General features: G+C 44.1%; 1 protein-coding gene across 2 annotated transcripts in view; it reads left to right on the forward strand.

Annotated features, from left to right (window-relative positions):
• The window catches only part of LOC139378826 (arrestin, beta 2b), an 80,637-nt gene that overhangs the window by 58,637 nt on the left and 3,893 nt on the right, over window positions 1-18,107 (forward strand). Inside the window, exons 3-15 of one of the 2 annotated variants that reach the window (XM_071121353.1) lie at window positions 121-181; window positions 4,113-4,157; window positions 4,334-4,536; window positions 5,803-5,862; window positions 5,957-6,024; window positions 6,215-6,350; window positions 6,663-6,747; window positions 7,062-7,134; window positions 8,566-8,703; window positions 13,923-14,006; window positions 15,363-15,439; window positions 15,545-15,599; window positions 15,702-17,988. In XM_071121353.1, coding sequence (XP_070977454.1) covers window positions 121-181; window positions 4,113-4,157; window positions 4,334-4,536; window positions 5,803-5,862; window positions 5,957-6,024; window positions 6,215-6,350; window positions 6,663-6,747; window positions 7,062-7,134; window positions 8,566-8,703; window positions 13,923-14,006; window positions 15,363-15,439; window positions 15,545-15,599; window positions 15,702-15,795 — 1,179 coding nt within the window. In that variant the 3' untranslated portion in view covers window positions 15,796-17,988. Of the gene's footprint in view, window positions 1-120; window positions 182-4,112; window positions 4,158-4,333; window positions 4,537-5,802; window positions 5,863-5,956; window positions 6,025-6,214; window positions 6,351-6,662; window positions 6,748-7,061; window positions 7,135-7,655; window positions 7,729-8,565; window positions 8,704-13,922; window positions 14,007-15,362; window positions 15,440-15,544; window positions 15,600-15,701; window positions 17,989-18,107 lie in introns of those variants that run through there. The other variant, XM_071121354.1, reaches the window with a different exon arrangement.

Here is an 18,107-nt window from a genome sequence, read left to right on the forward strand (position 1 = left end):
ATGTCCATTTCTCTCTCTCTCTCTCTCTCTCTCTCTCTCTCTCTCTCTCTCTCTCTCTCTCTCTCTCTCTGTGCCTCTCACTCGGTAACTTTCTCTCTCTCTCCTTCTCTCTCTCTCTAGCTCACTGTATACCTGGGAAAGAGAGACTTTGTGGATCACCTAGACCATGTAGATCCAGTGGGTGAGTAGTAACACAAACACACACTATTGTTGATGTAATGTTGTCGGAAAAACACATCAACCCCCTGGCGTCTCGCTCGGGGTTGCTATGACGACAGCACCTCACATTGGGGAAACACCCTCACCACGGGGGGTGTGCGACAATGGGCGTAACCCTAGTGAGGTAGTGTTTAGATTATTTCACATTGACTTATACACACAGGACTACAATATCAGAACAACCAACTCTTTTTTTTATGACACACACACCGGCACTACTTGTGGGACTATACATCTACGATACGCCAGAGAAGTATCAGGTCATTCTCGCCTGTGTTGAAATCCATACGCTGCTTTCTATAAGAGGTCATAAAGGCTCATACGAGTCTAATAATATGCATTATAACTGTCGGCTTTAAGAAGTAAAGTATTTTTGTGTACTCTGTATTTTTGTGTACTCTGTATTTTTGCGTACAATGCAGCTTCAGTAGTGTGTGCGTGTGTATGAGCATGCACATCTGACTATTACTTTCAATCTCACTAACCAAATACTGTGCGGCTTGGGTAACAGAAACACTCATACATAATATGATCTCTGTGTGTGTGTGTGTGTGTGTGTGTGTGTATGTGTGTGTGTGTGTGTGTGTGTGTGTGTGTGTGTGTGTTGTTTTTCACAGTGTGTGTATGTATGTATGTGTGTGTGTGTGTGTGTGTGTGTGTGTTGTTTTTCACAGTGTGTGTTGTTTTTCACAGTGTGTGTTGTTTTTCACAGTGTGTGTGTGTGTGTTCTTCGATGTGTGTGGGTGTGTTGTTTTTCACAGAGTGTGTTGTTTTTCACTGTGTGTGTATGTATGTGTGTGTGTGTGTGTGTGTTGTTTTTCACAGTGTGTGTTGTTTTTCACAGTGTGTGTATGTATGTGTGTGTTGTTTTTCACAGTGTGTGTTGTTTTTCACAGTGTGTGTTGTTTTTCACAGTGTGTGTATGTATGTGTGTGTGTGTGTGTTGTTTTTCACAGTGTGTGTTGTTTTTCACAGTGTATGTATGTGTGTGTGTGTGTGTGTTGTTTTTCACAGTGTGTGTTGTTTTTCACAGTGTGTGTTGTTTTTCACAGTGTGTGTTGTTTTTCACAGTGTGTGTATGTATGTGTGTGTGTGTGTGTGTGTGTGTGTTGTTTTTCACAGTGTGTGTTGTTTTTCACAGTGTGTGTGTGTGTGTGTGTTGTTTTTCACGGTGTGTGTGTGTGTGTGTGTTGTTTTTCACAGTGTGTGTTGTTTTTCACAGTGTATGTATGTGTGTGTGTGTGTGTGTTGTTTTTCACAGTGTGTGTTGTTTTTCACAGTGTGTGTTGTTTTTCACAGTGTGTGTTGTTTTTCACAGTGTATGTATGTATGTATGTGTGTATGTATGTGTGTGTTGTTTTTCACAGTGTGTGTTGTTTTTCACTGTGTGTGTATGTATGTGTGTGTGTGTGTGTGTGTGTGTGTTGTTTTTCACAGTGTGTGTTGTTTTTCACAGTGTGTGTGTGTGTGTGTGTTGTTTTTCACGGTGTGTGTGTGTGTGTGTGTTGTTTTTCACGGTGTGTGGTTTTTCACGGTGTGTGGTTTTTCATGGTGTGTGGTTTTTCACAGTGTGTGGTTTTTCACAGTGTGTGTATGTATGTATGTGTGTGTGTGTGTGTGTTGTTTTTCACAGTGTGTGTTGTTTTTCACAGTGTGTGTATGTATGTATGTGTGTGTGTATGTGTGTGTGTGTGTGTGTGTGTTGTTTTTCACAGTGTGTGTATGTGTGTGTGTATGTGTGTGTGTTGTTTTTCACAGTGTGTGTATGTGTGTGTGTATGTATGTGTGTGTGTGTGTGTTGTTTTTCACAGTGTGTGTTGTTTTTCACAGTGTGTGTATGTATGTATGTGTGTATGTATGTGTGTGTTGTTTTTCACAGTGTGTGTTGTTTTTCACAGTGTGTGTATGTATGTATGTGTGTGTGTGTGTGTGTGTGTGTGTGTGTTGTTTTTCACAGTGTGTGTTGTTTTTCACAGTGTGTGTATGTATGTATGTATGTGTGTGTGTGTGTGTGTGTGTGTGTGTGTGTGTGTGTGTGTTGTTTTTCACAGTGTGTGTTGTTTTTCACAGTGTGTGTTGTTTTTCACAGTGTGTGTGTGTGTGTGTGTTGTTTTTCACGGTGTGTGGTTTTTCACGGTGTGTGGTTTTTCATGGTGTGTGGTTTTTCACAGTGTGTGGTTTTTCACAGTGTGTGTATGTATGTGTGTGTGTGTGTTGTTTTTCACAGTGTGTGTTGTTTTTCACAGTGTGTGTGTGTGTGTTCTTCGATGTGTGTGGGTGTGTTGTTTTTCACAGAGTGTGTTGTTTTTCACTGTGTGTGGTTTTTCACGTTGTGTGGTTTTTCACAGTGTGTGGTTTTTCACAGTGTGTGTTGTTCACAGTGTGTGTGTTGTTTTTCAGTGTGTGTGTGTGTGTGTGTTTCACAGTGTGTGTGTGTGTGTGTGTTTCACAGTGTGTGTGTGTGTGTGTTGTTTTTCACAGTGTGTGTTGTTTTTCACAGTGTGTGTGTGTGTGTTCTTCGATGTGTGTGGGTGTGTTGTTTTTCACAGAGTGTGTTGTTTTTCACTGTGTGTGTATGTATGTGTGTGTGTGTGTGTGTGTGTGTTGTTTTTCACAGTGTGTGTTGTTTTTCACAGTGTGTGTATGTATGTGTGTGTGTGTGTGTGTTGTTTTTCACAGTGTGTGTTGTTTTTCACAGTGTGTGTTGTTTTTCACAGTGTGTGTATGTATGTGTGTGTGTGTGTGTGTGTTGTTTTTCACAGTGTGTGTTGTTTTTCACAGTGTATGTATGTGTGTGTGTGTGTGTTGTTTTTCACAGTGTGTGTTGTTTTTCACAGTGTGTGTTGTTTTTCACAGTGTGTGTTGTTTTTCACAGTGTATGTATGTATGTATGTGTGTATGTATGTGTGTGTTGTTTTTCACAGTGTGTGTTGTTTTTCACTGTGTGTGTATGTATGTGTGTGTGTGTGTGTGTGTTGTTTTTCACAGTGTGTGTTGTTTTTCACAGTGTGTGTTGTTTTTCACAGTGTGTGTGTGTGTGTTCTTCGATGTGTGTGGGTGTGTTGTTTTTCACTGTGTGTGTATGTATGTGTGTGTGTGTGTGTGTTGTTTTTCACAGTGTGTGTTGTTTTTCACAGTGTGTGTTGTTTTTCACAGTGTGTGTGTGTTGTTTTTCACGGTGTGTGGTTTTTCACGGTGTGTGGTTTTTCACAGTGTGTGGTTTTTCACAGTGTGTGTTGTTTTTCAGTGTGTGTGTGTGTGTTTCACAGTGTGTGTGTGTGTGTTTCACAGTGTGTGTGTGTGTGTGTTTTTCACAGTGTGTGTGTGTGTGTGTTTTTCACTGTGTGTGTGTGTGTGTTTTTCACAGTGTGTGTGTGTGTGTTTTTCACAGTGTGTTGTTTTTCACAGTGTGTGTTGTTCACAGTGTGTGTTGTTTTTCAGTGTGTGTGTGTGTGTTTCACAGTGTGTGTGTGTGTGTTTCACAGTGTGTGTGTGTGTGTTTTTCACAGTGTGTGTGTGTGTGTGTGTTTTTCACTGTGTGTGTGTGTGTGTTTTTCACAGTGTGTGTGTGTGTTTTTCACAGTGTGTGTGTGTGTTTTTCACAGTGTGTTGTTTTTCACAGTGTGTGTTGTTTTTCAGTGTGTGTGTGTGTTTGTGTTTCACAGTGTGTGTGTGTGTTTCACAGTGTGTGTGTGTGTTTTTCACAGTGTGTGTGTGTGTGTTTTTCACAGTGTGTGTGTGTGTTTTTCACGTGTGTGTGTGTGTGTGTGTGTGTGTGTGTATTTTTCACAGTGTGTGTGTTGTTTTTCACTGTGTGTGTGTGTGTGTGTGTGTTGTTTTTCACTGTGTGTGTGTGTGTTGTTTTTCACTGTGTGTGTGTTGTTTTTCTACAGATGGAGTGCTACTAATAGACCCAGAGTACCTAAAAGACCGTAAAGGTAAGTGTGTGTGAGTGCACGCGCGCGAGTTATTAAAAATAATAATAAAGTATTCACAATTTCACATCCCTTTATTACTCTTCTCATGTTCCCGTCTCCCCTCTCTCCTTCTTCTTCATTTTCCCCCCTGCGATCTCTTCCTCCTCCCTCTCCCTCTCCCTCCCCTCCTCCTCCAGTCTTTGTGACTCTGACCTGTGCGTTCCGGTATGGCCGTGAGGACCTGGACGTTCTGGGTTTGTCCTTTAGGAAAGACCTCTACATCTCCACCTTCCAGGCCTTCCCCGCCTCCACCACAGAGGAGGAGCGGAAACCACTCAGCCACCTGCAGGAGAGACTGCTGAAGAAGCTGGGCCAGCACGCACACCCGTTCAACTTCACCGTGAGTTCTGTAGACTGGCCCACTGCGCAGCAAACACACCCGTTCAACTTCACTGTGAGTTCTGTAGACTGGCCCACTGCGCAGCAAACACACCCTTTCAAGTTCACCGTGAGTTCTGTAGACTGGCCCACTGCGCAGCAAACACACCCGTTCAACTTCACCGTGAGTTCTGTAGACTGGCCCACTGCGCAGAAAACACACCCTTTCAACTTCACTGTGAGTTCTGTAGACTGGCCCACTGCGCAGCAAACACACCCGTTCAACTTCACCGTGAGTTCTGTAGACTGGCCCACTGCGCAGAAAACACACCCTTTCAAGTTCACCGTGAGTTCTGTAGACTGGCCCACTGCGCAGCAAACACACCCGTTCAACTTCACCGTGAGTTCTGTAGACTGGCCCACTGCGCAGCAAACACACCCTTTCAACTTCACCGTGAGTTCTGTAGACTGGCCCACTGCGCAGCAAACACACCCGTTCAACTTCACCGTGAGTTCTGTAGACTGGCCCACTGCGCAGAAAACACACCCTTTCAAGTTCACCGTGAGTTCTGTAGACTGGCCCACTGCGCAGAAAACACACCCTTTCAACTTCACTGTGAGTTCTGTAGACTGGCCCACTGCGCAGCAAACACACCCTTTCAACTTCACCGTGAGTTCTGTAGACTGGCCCACTGCGCAGCAAACACACCCGTTCAACTTCACCGTGAGTTCTGTAGACTGGCCCACTGCGCAGCAAACACACCCGTTCAACTTCACCGTGAGTTCTGTAGACTGGCCCACTGCGCAGCAAACACACCCGTTTAACTTCACTGTGAGTTCTGTAGACTGGCCCACTGCGCAGCAAACACACCCGTTTAACTTCACCGTGAGTTCTGTAGACTAGCCCACTGCGCAGCAAACACACCCGTTTAACTTCACCGTGAGTTCTGTAGACTAGCCCACTGCGCAGCAAACACACCCGTTTAACTTCACCGTGAGTTCTGTAGACTGGCCCACTGCGCAGCAAACACACCCGTTTAACTTCACCGTGAGTTCTGTAGACTGGCCCACTGCGCAGCAAACACACCCGTTTAACTTCACCGTGAGTTCTGTAGACTGGCCCACTGCGCAGCAAACACACCCGTTTAAATCAACTTGTTTAGGTTCCTCTTTGCCCGTGTTCAATTCTGTGGTTGTGCGTTTCTGTCTCCGGTGTCTGTGTGCCTGTTTGTTGGTGAGCAGGTGTGTATTGATTCTGTGGCGTGACTGTCACATATCTCTCTTTCAGATCCCTCAGAACCTGCCCTGCTCAGTCACTCTACAGCCAGGACCAGAGGACACGGGGAAGGTACAGAGACCACACATACACACACACACACACACACACACACACTCACAAAACGTTTGATTGATTATCTGCCTCTGCCTTCATCTCTGCTCAGGCTTGTGGAGTGGACTTTGAGGTCAGAGCCTTCTGCGCCAGGACTGTAGAGGAGAAAATACACAAAAGGTACAGTGTAGTCGAAGCCCTGCGTTTTGATCCGGGGATTCAGTGCAGATGGTTTAAGTGATTGTGTATGTGCTGTTTAAGGAACTCTGTGCTGTTGATAACCCTAGTGTGTGTGTGTGTGTGTGTGTGTGTGTGTGTGTGTTTGTTATATGACTAGCTTTTTCATATGATATTACATATGTTGTTATAGGAACTCTGTGCGTCTGGTGATCCGTAAGGTGCAGTACGCCCCTGAGAAGCCTGGTCCTCAGCCCATGGTGGAGACGACGCGATCCTTCCTACTGTCAGATAGATCCCTACATCTAGAGGCCTCACTGGATAAAGAGGTATGGCAGGCCCCCCCGAGACAGACAGAGGCCGACTCGCTTAGACAGACGCACGACGGACACACACACGGACACACACACACACACACACACACACACACACACACACACACACACACACACACACACATTAATTAATTAGTTAAAAGCGTTATGCAAACATTTGGTTGATTGGATTGGTTAAAGCCTGAGATTATCGCCCCAACCAACCGAATTCACTCCTCCCCGTTCTCTCCGTCTCTTCCTTTCCTTCTCGTTCTCGCTCGGTCTTCCGCTCTTCTGTCTTCCTCTCTTCCTCCCCCTCTTTCTCAGCTCTACTACCATGGAGAGCCTATCAGTGTGAATGTCCATGTCACCAACAACTCCACCAAAACAGTGAAGAGGGTGAAAATTTCAGGTAAGAGACAAACGTGTAATCAGCTGGCCCCAATTCAATCCCCCCCCCCCCCCCCCCCTCGCCCCAACCCTTCTTTTATGCATAAGCTCCATCACTGCACTGCTAATACTTACCCAAACCCTACAGATCTACAAACATCGAGGGGTTAGGCCCAAGGGGGAGGGTTTCGGAGCGATTTGGGAAAGGCTGTAGCAGAGGAGAGGCGCAAACCTTCCCATCTGCCACTCCTCTGCTCTCTCCATCTTTTGTTGCTGTGTGTCTGTCAGTAGTTTGCCTCTCCTGGTGTTGTTAACCCGTTCTCTCCCCTGCCGCAGTGCGTCAGTATGCCGATATCTGTCTGTTCAGTACGGCTCAGTACAAGTGTCCTGTTGCACAGGAGGAGGCAGAGTGAGTACCCCTTCTCTCCGGAACCTCTTTCTCCATCCCTGTAACCTTCTCTTTATCACGCTTTCTCTCTCCTTTGGCCCTCGGGACCACTCTCCTTTTTTTTCACCTCTCTCTTTTCTCCTCTGTGAGAGAATGTTGGGTGAATAACGCACAGGTTGTGTGGCCAAATAGAGACTCACTTTCGGTACTCTTCGTTTTGTTTCATTATTTCTGCATAACTTCTACCCTCATGTTGTCTGACCCTCTATGCTCACTGAAAATGTGCTATGATTCGACATCATACTCCTGCCCCTCTCCCGATATACCAGACCCTGCAAACCCACCTTTCTACTGGTACTACCATTCCAGACTGCCCCTCTCCTCCTCTCAGCTCAACACCTCTCCTGCCCTGCTACCTCCCACCCAACCCACTCTGAGACCCCAGGCAACCTCATCACCTCCAACCCGTCTAGTAACATCACAGCCCCTCGTCCCCTTGTTATGACATCATGGAGTTGGTGTTCTCTCCCCCTGTACTGTAGTTTTACAGGTGACTGATGTAGTGCTGCACAGATGTGACACCTACAATAAGTCTGTGGGCCACACCGCCGACTGGTGAGTAGAGGAGCAACAGTACAAATGGCTTAAAGTAACTATCCAGTGTTTCCAGATTGATATCAAATATGACCTAGATTTGTTTATTAAGTGTGTTAAAAAGCTGCTTTTCTGTGTTTTAAATGGTGTGGGCGTACTCCCAACAACCGAATGGTGTGGGTGTGAACCGGTTATTCAAATATGAATACGAGTCGATCGCTGATTGGCCAAGTCATGACGTATGAGGAAATAGCAAGCATTTTTGAAACGGTCTGTTTGAGATACAAGTTTGAGGTGGGGGTTTTGAAGTGTCTCCCCCCCCCCCCTTCCAATTCATTCTTTGGCCTCATACGAGCATATGATGAGTCAACAACGTTATTTGGGTGTGAGTTAACCGAATATGAACTTTTAAAAGTGAGATTTTCACTGGATAGTTACTTTAACCCCCGGAACTCCCAGACCTAGACCTCCCCACAACCCCAGTACCTGGCTTGATTTAGGCTCTTGATTTAAACTTCCCCTCATAGCCTAAATCTTGATGCCTAACCTCCCACCTGGATAATTATCCTTTTGGTCCCCCCCTTATCCAGTCCTCTTCAAGAAGCCAATGGCCCCAAATCCCAATTACCCTTCCTCTCATATTGCGGGAAATCTCTGACTGGTACCCAATCTAGTCCCCTTCAATAATCCTCCTCCTCTCTGCTCTAATGTCAGCATCTTTAATCCTTTTCTTTCCTCTCAACTTTCCTTACTGCTTCCCAAGCGTTGTGGACGCGTGTACGAACGAGAGTGAGTGATTAAAAAAAACAACCACGTATGATGAAACAGAGAAATGATCAATTCTTTCTCTCTCCACAGTGACCAGGTGTCCCCCAGCAGTACGTTCTGTAAGGTGTACACCCTGACTCCCATGCTCACCAATAACAGAGAGAAGAGAGGCCTGGCTCTGGACGGGAAGCTGAAACACGAAGACACCAACCTGGCCTCCAGCACCATGTAAGAGACTAGAGAGAGAGACAGGCACATGAAAACACATACAGTACCAGTCAAACGTTTGGACACCTACTAATTCCAGCGTTTATCTTTATTTTGTACTATTTTCCACATTGTAGAATAAAAGTGAAGACATCAAAACTATGAAATAACACATATGGAATCATGTAGTAACCAAAAATGTTTCAAAATATATTTTATATTTGAGATTCTTCAAATTTGCCTTGACAGCTTTGCACACTTTTGGCGTTCTCTCAACCAGCTTCATGAGGTAGTCTCCTGGAATGCATTTCAATTAACAGGTGTGCCTTGTTAAAAATTAATTTGTGGAATTTCTTTCCTTCTTAATGCATTTCAGCCAAACAGTTGTGTTGTGACAAGGTAGGGGTGGTATACAGAAGGTAGCCCTATTTGGTAAAAGACCAAATCCATATTATGGCAAAAACATCTCAAACAAGCAAAGAGAAAAGACAATCCATCATTACTTTAAGATGTGAAGGTCAGTCAATACAGAACATTTCAAGAACTTTCTTCAAGTGCAGACGCAAAAACCATCAAGCGCTTTGATGAAACTGGATCTCCTGAGGACCGCTACAGGAAAGGAAGACCCAGAGTTACCTCTGCTGCAGAGGATAAGTTCATTAAAGTTAACTGCACCTCAGATTGCAGCCCAAATAAATGCTTCACAGAGTTCAAGTAACAGACACTTCTCAACATCAACTGTTCAGAGAAGATTGTGTGAATCAGGCTTTCATGGTTGAATTGCTACAAAGAAACCACAACTAAACGCCACCAATAAGAAGAAGAGACGTGCTGGTGGAAATCTGTCCTTTGGCCTGACAAGTCCAAATTTAGGTGAACGGATGATCTCTGCATGTGTGGTTCCCTACGTGAAGCAGGGAAGGAGGAGGTTTGATGGTGTGGGGCTGTTTTTCTGGTGACACTGTCAGTGATATATTTAGAATTCAAGGCATGTTTAACCAACATGGCTACCACAGCATTCTGGAGCGATACGCCATCCCATCTGGTTTGTGCTTTGTGGGACTATCATTTGTTTTTCAACAGAACAATGACCCAATACACCTCCAGGCTGTGTAAGGGCTATTTGACCAAGAAAGAGAGTGATGGACTGCTGCATCAGACTACCTAGCCTCCACAATCACCCGACATCAACCCAATTGAGATGGTTTGGAATAAGTCGGACCGCAGAGTGAAGGAAAAGCAGCCAACAAGTGCTCAGCATGTGTGGGAACTCCTTCAAGCCTGTTGGAAAAGCATTCCAGGTGAAGCTGGTTGAGAGAATGCCAAGAGTGTGCACAGCTGTCATCAAGGCAAAGCATTGTGGTGGCAGCAGTTTTTCATCAGCAGGGACTGGGAAACTCGTCAGAATTGAAGGAATGATGGATGGCGCTAAATACAGGGAAATTATTGAGGGAAACACCAGCAGAACCCATCCAACTCGAAGGAGCTGGAGCAGTTCTGCCTTGAAAAATGGGCAAAAATCCCAGTCGTTAGATGTGCCAAGCTTATAGAGACATATCGCAAGAGACTTGCAGCTGTAATTGCAAAAGGTGGCTCTACAAATTATTGATTTTTGGGGGGTGAATAGTTATGCACACTCAAGTTTTCTTTTTCTTTTTTGTCTTATTTCTTGTTTGTTTCACAATAAATATTTTGCATCTTCAAAGTGGTAGGCATGTTGTGTAAATCAAATGATACAAACCCCCACAAAAATATATTTTAATTCCAGGTTGTAAGGCAACAAAAGAGGAAAAATGCCAAGGGGGGTGAACGCTTTCGCAAGGCTTGTAGTGTCATACCCAATAAGGCTTGAGGCCTTACATTTGTCAGTATTTGCTGACAAATGTTCTTCAACAAGGTACTGAGTAAAGGGTCTGAATACTTATGTAAATTTATCATATATATTTTTTTATATAAATTTGCCAAAATTTCTAAAAAACGGTTTTCGCTTTGTCGTTATGGGGTATTGTGTGTAGATTGATGAGGGGAAAAACATTTAATACATTTTAGAATAAGGCTGTAACGTAACAAAATGTGGAAAAGTCAAGGGGTCTGAATACTTTGCGAATGCACTGTAAAAATATATATGCAACATGTAAAGTGTTGTTTCATTACCTGAAATAAAAGATCCCCGAATTTTTCCATACCCACAAAAAGCGTATTATGTCAAAAAAATGTGTGCAGAAGTTTTCCATTCCTGTTAGTGAGCATTTCTTATTTGCCAACATAATATATCAACCTGATAGGTGTGGCATACCAAGAAGATGACTAAACAACATGATCATGACACAGGTGCACCTTGTGCTAGGGAAAATAAAAGGGCACTCTACTCTGTGCAGTTTTGTCACACAACACAATGCCACATGCTGACTGCAGGAATGTCCACCAAACAACACTGCCTCTCATATCAACGTATCACTCTATATACTCACAGGACAGTTTATTAGGTACACCCATCTAGTACTGGGTCAGATCCCCTTTGCCTTCAGAACAGCCTGAATTTTTCGGGGCATGGATTCTACAAGTTGTAAGCGTTCCACAGAGATGTTGGTCCATGCTGACGCGATGGCATCACGCAAGTATACCACCGCCACCAGCCTGTACCATTGACACCAGGCAGGATGGGTCCATTGACTCATGCTGCCTCTACCAAATCCTGACTCTGCCATCAGCATGATTCAACAGGAACCAGGATTCTTCAGACCAGGCAATGTTTTTCCACTCCTCAATTGTCCAGTGTTGATGATCGCGTGCCCACTGGAGTCGCTTCTTCTTGTTTTTAGCTGATAGGAACCCGGTGTGGTCGTCTGTGGCAATAGCCCATCCGTGACAAGGATCACCGAGTTGTGCGTCCCGAGATGCCGTTCTGCACACCACTGTCGTACTGCATTGTTATTTGTCTGTTTGTGGCCCACCTGTTAGCTTGCACGATTCTTGCCATTATCCTTCGAGCTCTCTCATCAACAAGCTGTTTTCTCCCACAGGACTGTCGTCGACTGGATGTTTTTTGTTTGTCGGAAACCCTACACACGGTCGTGTGTGAAAAGCCCAGAAAGGTGGCCATTTCTGTATTACTGGATCCGGCGTGCCTGCCACTGATTATCACACCATGCTGAAAGTCGTTTAGGTCCCTTGTTTTCCCATTCCAAAATTCAATCAAAGAGTAACTGAATGCCTCAATGCCTGTCTGCCTGCTTATGGGGGCATTTGCGCAAAACTGAAAGCGCAAACCACCGCATTTAACCATGGAAAGATGACTGGGGAATATGACCGAATACAAACAGTGTAGTTATTCCCTCCGCAAGGCAATCAAACAAGCGAGATGTCGGTATAGAGACAAAATGGAGTTGCAATTCAACTAAACACCTTCTTTACCCGCTTTGAGGATAATACAGTGCCACGGACGAGGCCCGCTACCAAGGACTACGGGCCCTCCCTCTCCTGCTCCGTGGCCGACGTGAGTAAGACATTTAAACGTGTCCTCAGAGCATGCGCAGACCAGCTGGCTGGGGTGTTTATGGACCTATTCAATCGCTCCCTATCCCAGTCTGCTGTCCCCACATGCTTCAAGATGGCCACCATTGTTCCTATACCCAAGAAGTCAAAGGTACCTGAACTGACTATCGCCCCGCAGCACTCACTTTTGTCATCATGAAGTGCTTTGAGAGGCTAGTCAAGGATCATATCACCTCCACCTTACCTGTCACCTTAGACCCACTTCAGTTTGCTTACCGCCCCAATAGGTCCACAGACGATGCAATCGCCATCACACTGCACACTGCACACTGCCCTATCCCATCTCGACAAGAGGAATGCTGTTCATTGACTACAGCTCAGCATTCAACACCATAGTACCCTCCAAGCTCATCATTAAGCTTGAGGCCCTGGGTCTCACCCCCGCCCTGTGCAATTGGGTCCGGGACTTCCTGACGGGCTGCCCCCAGGTGGTGAAAGTAGGAAACAACATCTCCACTTCGCTGATCCTCAACACTGGGGCCCCTCAAGGGTGCGTTCTCAGCCTTCTCCTGTACTCCCTGTTCACCCACGACTGCGTGGCCATGCTTGCCTCCAACTCAATCATCAAGTTTGCAGACGGAACAACACTGGTGGGCTTGATTACCAACAACGATGAGACAGCCTACAGGGAGGAGGTAAGGGCACTTGGAGTGTGGTATCAGGAAAACAACCATTCACTCAACGTCCACAAAACAAAGGAGATGATTGTGGACTTCAAGAAACAGCAAAGGGAGCACCCCCCTATCCACATCAACGGGACAACAGTGGAGAAGGTGGAAAGTTTGGAAACCTCAGGAGGCTGAAAAAATGTGGCTTGTCACCTAAAACCCTCACAAACTTTTACAGATGCACAATTGAGAGCATCCTGTCGGGCTGTATCACCGCCTGGTACGGCAACTGCACCACCCACAACCGCAAGGCTCTCCAGAGGGTGGTGCGGTCTGCACAATGCATCACCGGAGGCAAACTACCTGCCCTCCAGGACACCTACAGCACCCGGTGTCACAGGAAGGCCAAAAAGATCATCAAGGACAACAACCACACGAGCTGCCTGTTCACCCCACTACCATCAAGAAGGCGAGGTCAGTACAGGTGCATCAAAGCTGGGACCGAGAGACTGAAAAACAGCTTCTATCTCAAGGCCATCGGACTGTTAAACAGCCATCACTAACACGGAGAGGCTGCTGCCTACATACAGACTTGAAATCATTGGCCACTTTAATAAATGGATCACTAGTCACTTTAATAATGCCACTTTAATAATGTTTACATATCTTGCATTTCTCATATGTATATACTGTATTTTATACCATCTATTTCATCTTACCTATGTCGCTTGGTCATCGCTCATCCATATATTTATATGTATATATTCTTATTCCTTCCCTTTACTTCGATTTGTATGTGTTAGGTAGTTGTTGTGGAATTGTTAGATTACTTGCTAGATATTACTGCACTGTCGGAACTAGAAGCATGAGCATTTCGCTACACTCGCTATAACATCTGCTAACCATGCGTATGTGACCAATACAATTGGATTTGATTCATATAGGAAGCCACGATCCATTTTTCGTGAACGGGGGGGGGTGGCACACCTAATAAACTGGGTGTGTATATATGCATGCAGTTTACCTCTTGTCTATCTGTCGGGTTTCATTGATGTGTGTCTGTTTGATGTGTTCCAGAGTGAAAGATGTGTCCAATAAGGAGGTTCTGGGGATCCTGGTGTCCTACAGAGTCAAGGTCAAACTAGTGGTGTCCCGTGGCGGGTACGTTACATCTGGGCTCATACACATCCACTAAATGGTCTGTCTGACATAGATTCGCAAAGTGTTTGTAAAAAGTAAACATTTCCACCTGGATTAAGCTGGAATGTTTTACGAGTATTAGGTCACCTCTGCCTGACATCTGATTGGTCTCTGACTTGGGGGGGCAAATTTAGTTGAATCAACGTTGTTTTCGATTTCCTTTGTCAACCTATCGTGACATGGAGTCAACGTGGCAAATACGTTTCGAATTGAGAAAAAAAAGCAGTCGACGCTAACTGTTGTTTGAGGGTGAAATTTCAACCATGGGATTGTGTCATCATGGTAAGCAAATTTCAACATGAACAACATAAAATATGTTGAAATTGTACCTTTAAAACAACGACAGATTTTCAACGTTATATCCACTATCAGGAAAAAAACAGTAGGCTAGGCAGTACTTCCTACTAGAGAATTTCTATATCTACACCTTTAGTCTCCCATCCAGGGTTTTAATCAAGCCCAGCCTTGCTTAACTATGATATTTGTCACTGACTTACCAATGTGCTATCGTGAGAATGATTGTTGAGAGACCTCCACTTATAAAGTAAATAGATTCAGTGTTGCTATCGAAGTCATTCCGAATGGTCATTTTAACTTTGCATCTGCGCTGTTTGAAGTAAATGTGTTTTTGCAAAATTGTCAGTGGAAACTGTTAAAAGTTGTCCCTGTGAATCGAGTTGAATGGTTTGTTTAACTTTGCAATCATTGGGTTTTGTTTGACATACATTTTAAAGTGAATCTCCGTAGTGAGTCTCCGTAGTCTTTGTTAGTAGAATTGCCCTAAATCTCCTTTAAGTGTGTCGACAACCAAACACAATTCAAGATCACATTTGAAATACAATAAATAGCCTATTAGCTTGTCGACAAGTTAACAAATCATATGTTGGATTCACGTCTCCATCTCAACCAAAAATAGAAGTTAAAGAATGGGATTAGGCCAGTGGCTCAGATGGAACTTTCCAAACAGCAGATACATATCCTTTTAAATGTTGATATTTGGTTGGGTTGTCAACCAAACAGAATTCGGTATTACTTTTGTATTACAGTAAATAACCTATCTTACAAGCTAATGTAACGTTCAACATTAAAATGAGTAACACATCCATGGCCACATTTTGAAGTTACTGTAACTATAAATGTCTTATGCAATCGTATAAAACGTGCTTGTTCAAGGTCGCATGCGCAGGTTGTCGCAGGTCTTAGGAGAGCTTCACAGTGTCTCGACCAAATATTACCCAATTGTCCATTGTTGAAATGACTTGGTGTGCCCAGTGGGCTGGCGTTGCTTTAACATGACTGTGTATGTCCTCTGTATAGTGACGTGTCGGTGGAGCTACCTTTTGTCCTGATGCACCCCAAACCCTCAGACCAACACATTTCCAGACCTCAATCAGGTACAGACCCGTGTGTGTGTGATCGAGAGAAAATGACGTTTTAGAAATAGAAGTGTTTTTCAGTGATAGTTACCTGTTTTGCCATGTCATTACTTTCTCCAACAGCCGTCCCAGAAACTGATGCCCCAGTGGACACTAACCTTATAGAGTTTGAGACAAAGTAAGAGAGCGAGAGAGAGAGAGTGTGTTTCTCAGATTTCAATTTAACCTTGTTTGTTGTTGAACACAATTTGAATCTCTTCCTCCATTCCTTCTCTGTCAGTAATTTCTCTCAGGATGATGACTTTGTGTTCGAGGACTTTGCCCGTCTCCGACTGAAAGGAATGAAGGACGATGAGGATGACCACTTCTGCTAATTCTCCCTGCCCCAGGACCAGGCACCCAAACCTGGGGAGAGGAGCTAGGCGAGTCACTGGTCTAGCCTCAGGACCAGACAGTAGGCCCAACTCCAGAAAAGGGGTGCAGGAGCACTCAGATATTTTTAAAAGTCTCCCCCCCCCTTCTCTTCATATTCAAATTGCTCTCCCATCTTCTTTCTCCTACATTTGCGATGGCATTGTTAATTTCATCTCCTTAGTTTTGTCACTCCTTTTGTTTGAGAAACAGAGATAATGAGAGAAATGGAGATATTTAAAGGGCGTGTCGAGTCAACTGTCTGTTTTAGGAAATCATTCTATATGTTTTGGGTCCATTCGTTGATTCAGGGTTGATCTTATATGTTCTATAGGTCCCACAAGCGGTCAGACAGACAGATATATGTTTGTAATTAAAAAACATATCCAAAATCCCCGGGTTTACCTTAAATCCCGGTTAGAGGATTCCGGATTTCCTGCTTATTCCCTTCTGATTCCGGGATCTTCCAACTGGGATTTCTGGAAAATCTGGGAATTATTTGAAAATGTGGGGAATCTGGAACTTGAATGTACAGGACTACATTGCTGCACAACTACTTAGAGGGAACATGAGTTTAATAGTTTATGCAAATACATTGTTATTACATGGTTATAACCTGTTATTACACTGTTATTACGTTATTATCAGTGGTGGAGTGGAGGGTAAACGCACCTAAACGACATTTACGCAGATTTTTTTTTCTCTTCCACCTTTTTGCGGGAAAATGCATTGAAAGTATAGGGAGCATTTACTTTACTCACCGCCAATGGTGACCAGCGTTTACCCACCTATTTATTTGACCACAACATGACGGGTCACTATGCTGCATGATCATTGCAGATTTTCACTTATCCTTAACACACGCTCATTACCCAATTTGTAATAACTCAATACTCTATCCATTATGGCAAGTGTAGAACGATTGCATATTGTCACAGTTGAGGGAGTGTGTAAGTGTAGTGCACTCACAGCGAGGAAGGGTTGTGAGTGTAGTGCACTAAGAGTACAGTGAGTGTTTTTAAGCGCAGTGCACTTACACGGAGGGTGCGAGTGTGGTGCACTCATCGTGAAGATACGCGGAATCGTATGTGCAGACATTGTGGCCTTTTCTGTTAGGGACTACATAGGAGACTTCCGGCATCAAAACCTACACACACACACACACACATCCTACATGCATTGATTGCCATGAACACAATAAATAACTATTCTTTTACATTTATGATTTGCCAAAAGTTTATTATTTGACAAAGGTCAAATGGCATGTCCTGGTTGCAGTTTGATTGAACCCCACCATCGATGAGATTAGGGCTCATGCCTAGGATGTACTGAGCTAGGATCAGCCCCCGGTCCCGTCCATGTAGTGTTATTCATTACGATCAACCTGGCTAAAACTGATTAAAAATCAGCCAAGGAGATTTTTTTGATTAGTCACAAATGTGTGTTCAATGGCACACCTGGTGTGTGATAAGCAGTACTGCAGTCTTCTGCAGGTCTCTCGAATATACTGTCGATTCTGGAGAGAAAGTTTGATGCAGGTTGAAGTTTTCCCCTAATCACTGATACACTGATTAAAACAATCTGACCGTGTAATGGTAAAGGTTAGGATTGATGGTAGAGTTATTTGATCCTAGATCTGTGGTTAAAGTGCATCTTCTACCTCAAATCGGCTAAATTTATCATTGTCCAATCTCTCAAACTTACCAGCATCCAACATTGGCCTCAATCATCAGAATCACCAATGTTGGGAGGAGTGGAAAGGGCGATGGGAGGAAAGAGGGGGAAAGCCAGGCACGGGGGATGGGAGGAAAGAGGGGAAAAGCCAGGCACGGGGGATGGGAGGTAGGGAAAATAATGTCGGGAAAATAATTATATTTTTATTGTTGTAATAATCGCCAGAGATATGTGTACTTAAATGTTGCCATTATTTTTATTTTATTCTAAAGACATTTTATTTTTCATTATTAAAAAGTCATAAGTGATATAAACTAACCTTATGCTAATTCCCTGCTGTATTCTCTCAACTGCTGTAAATATTATTACTGTAAATGCAACTCAACAGCCAATAAGAGTTCAATATAGAACACTGCAGTCCAATAAGAGCACAGTTTATAGGATAGTCAGACTCCCCAATCCAGGTTCTCCAGGACCTCTTAGTACAGTGCCTTGCGAAAGTATTCGGCCCCCTTGAACTTTGCGGCCTTTTTCCACATTTCAGGCTTCAAACATAAAGATATAAAACTGTATTTTTTTGTGAAGAATCAACAACAAGTGG

This window comes from Oncorhynchus clarkii, chromosome 21, assembly GCF_045791955.1.
Source record: "Oncorhynchus clarkii lewisi isolate Uvic-CL-2024 chromosome 21, UVic_Ocla_1.0, whole genome shotgun sequence".
NCBI lineage: Eukaryota > Metazoa > Chordata > Actinopteri > Salmoniformes > Salmonidae > Oncorhynchus > Oncorhynchus clarkii.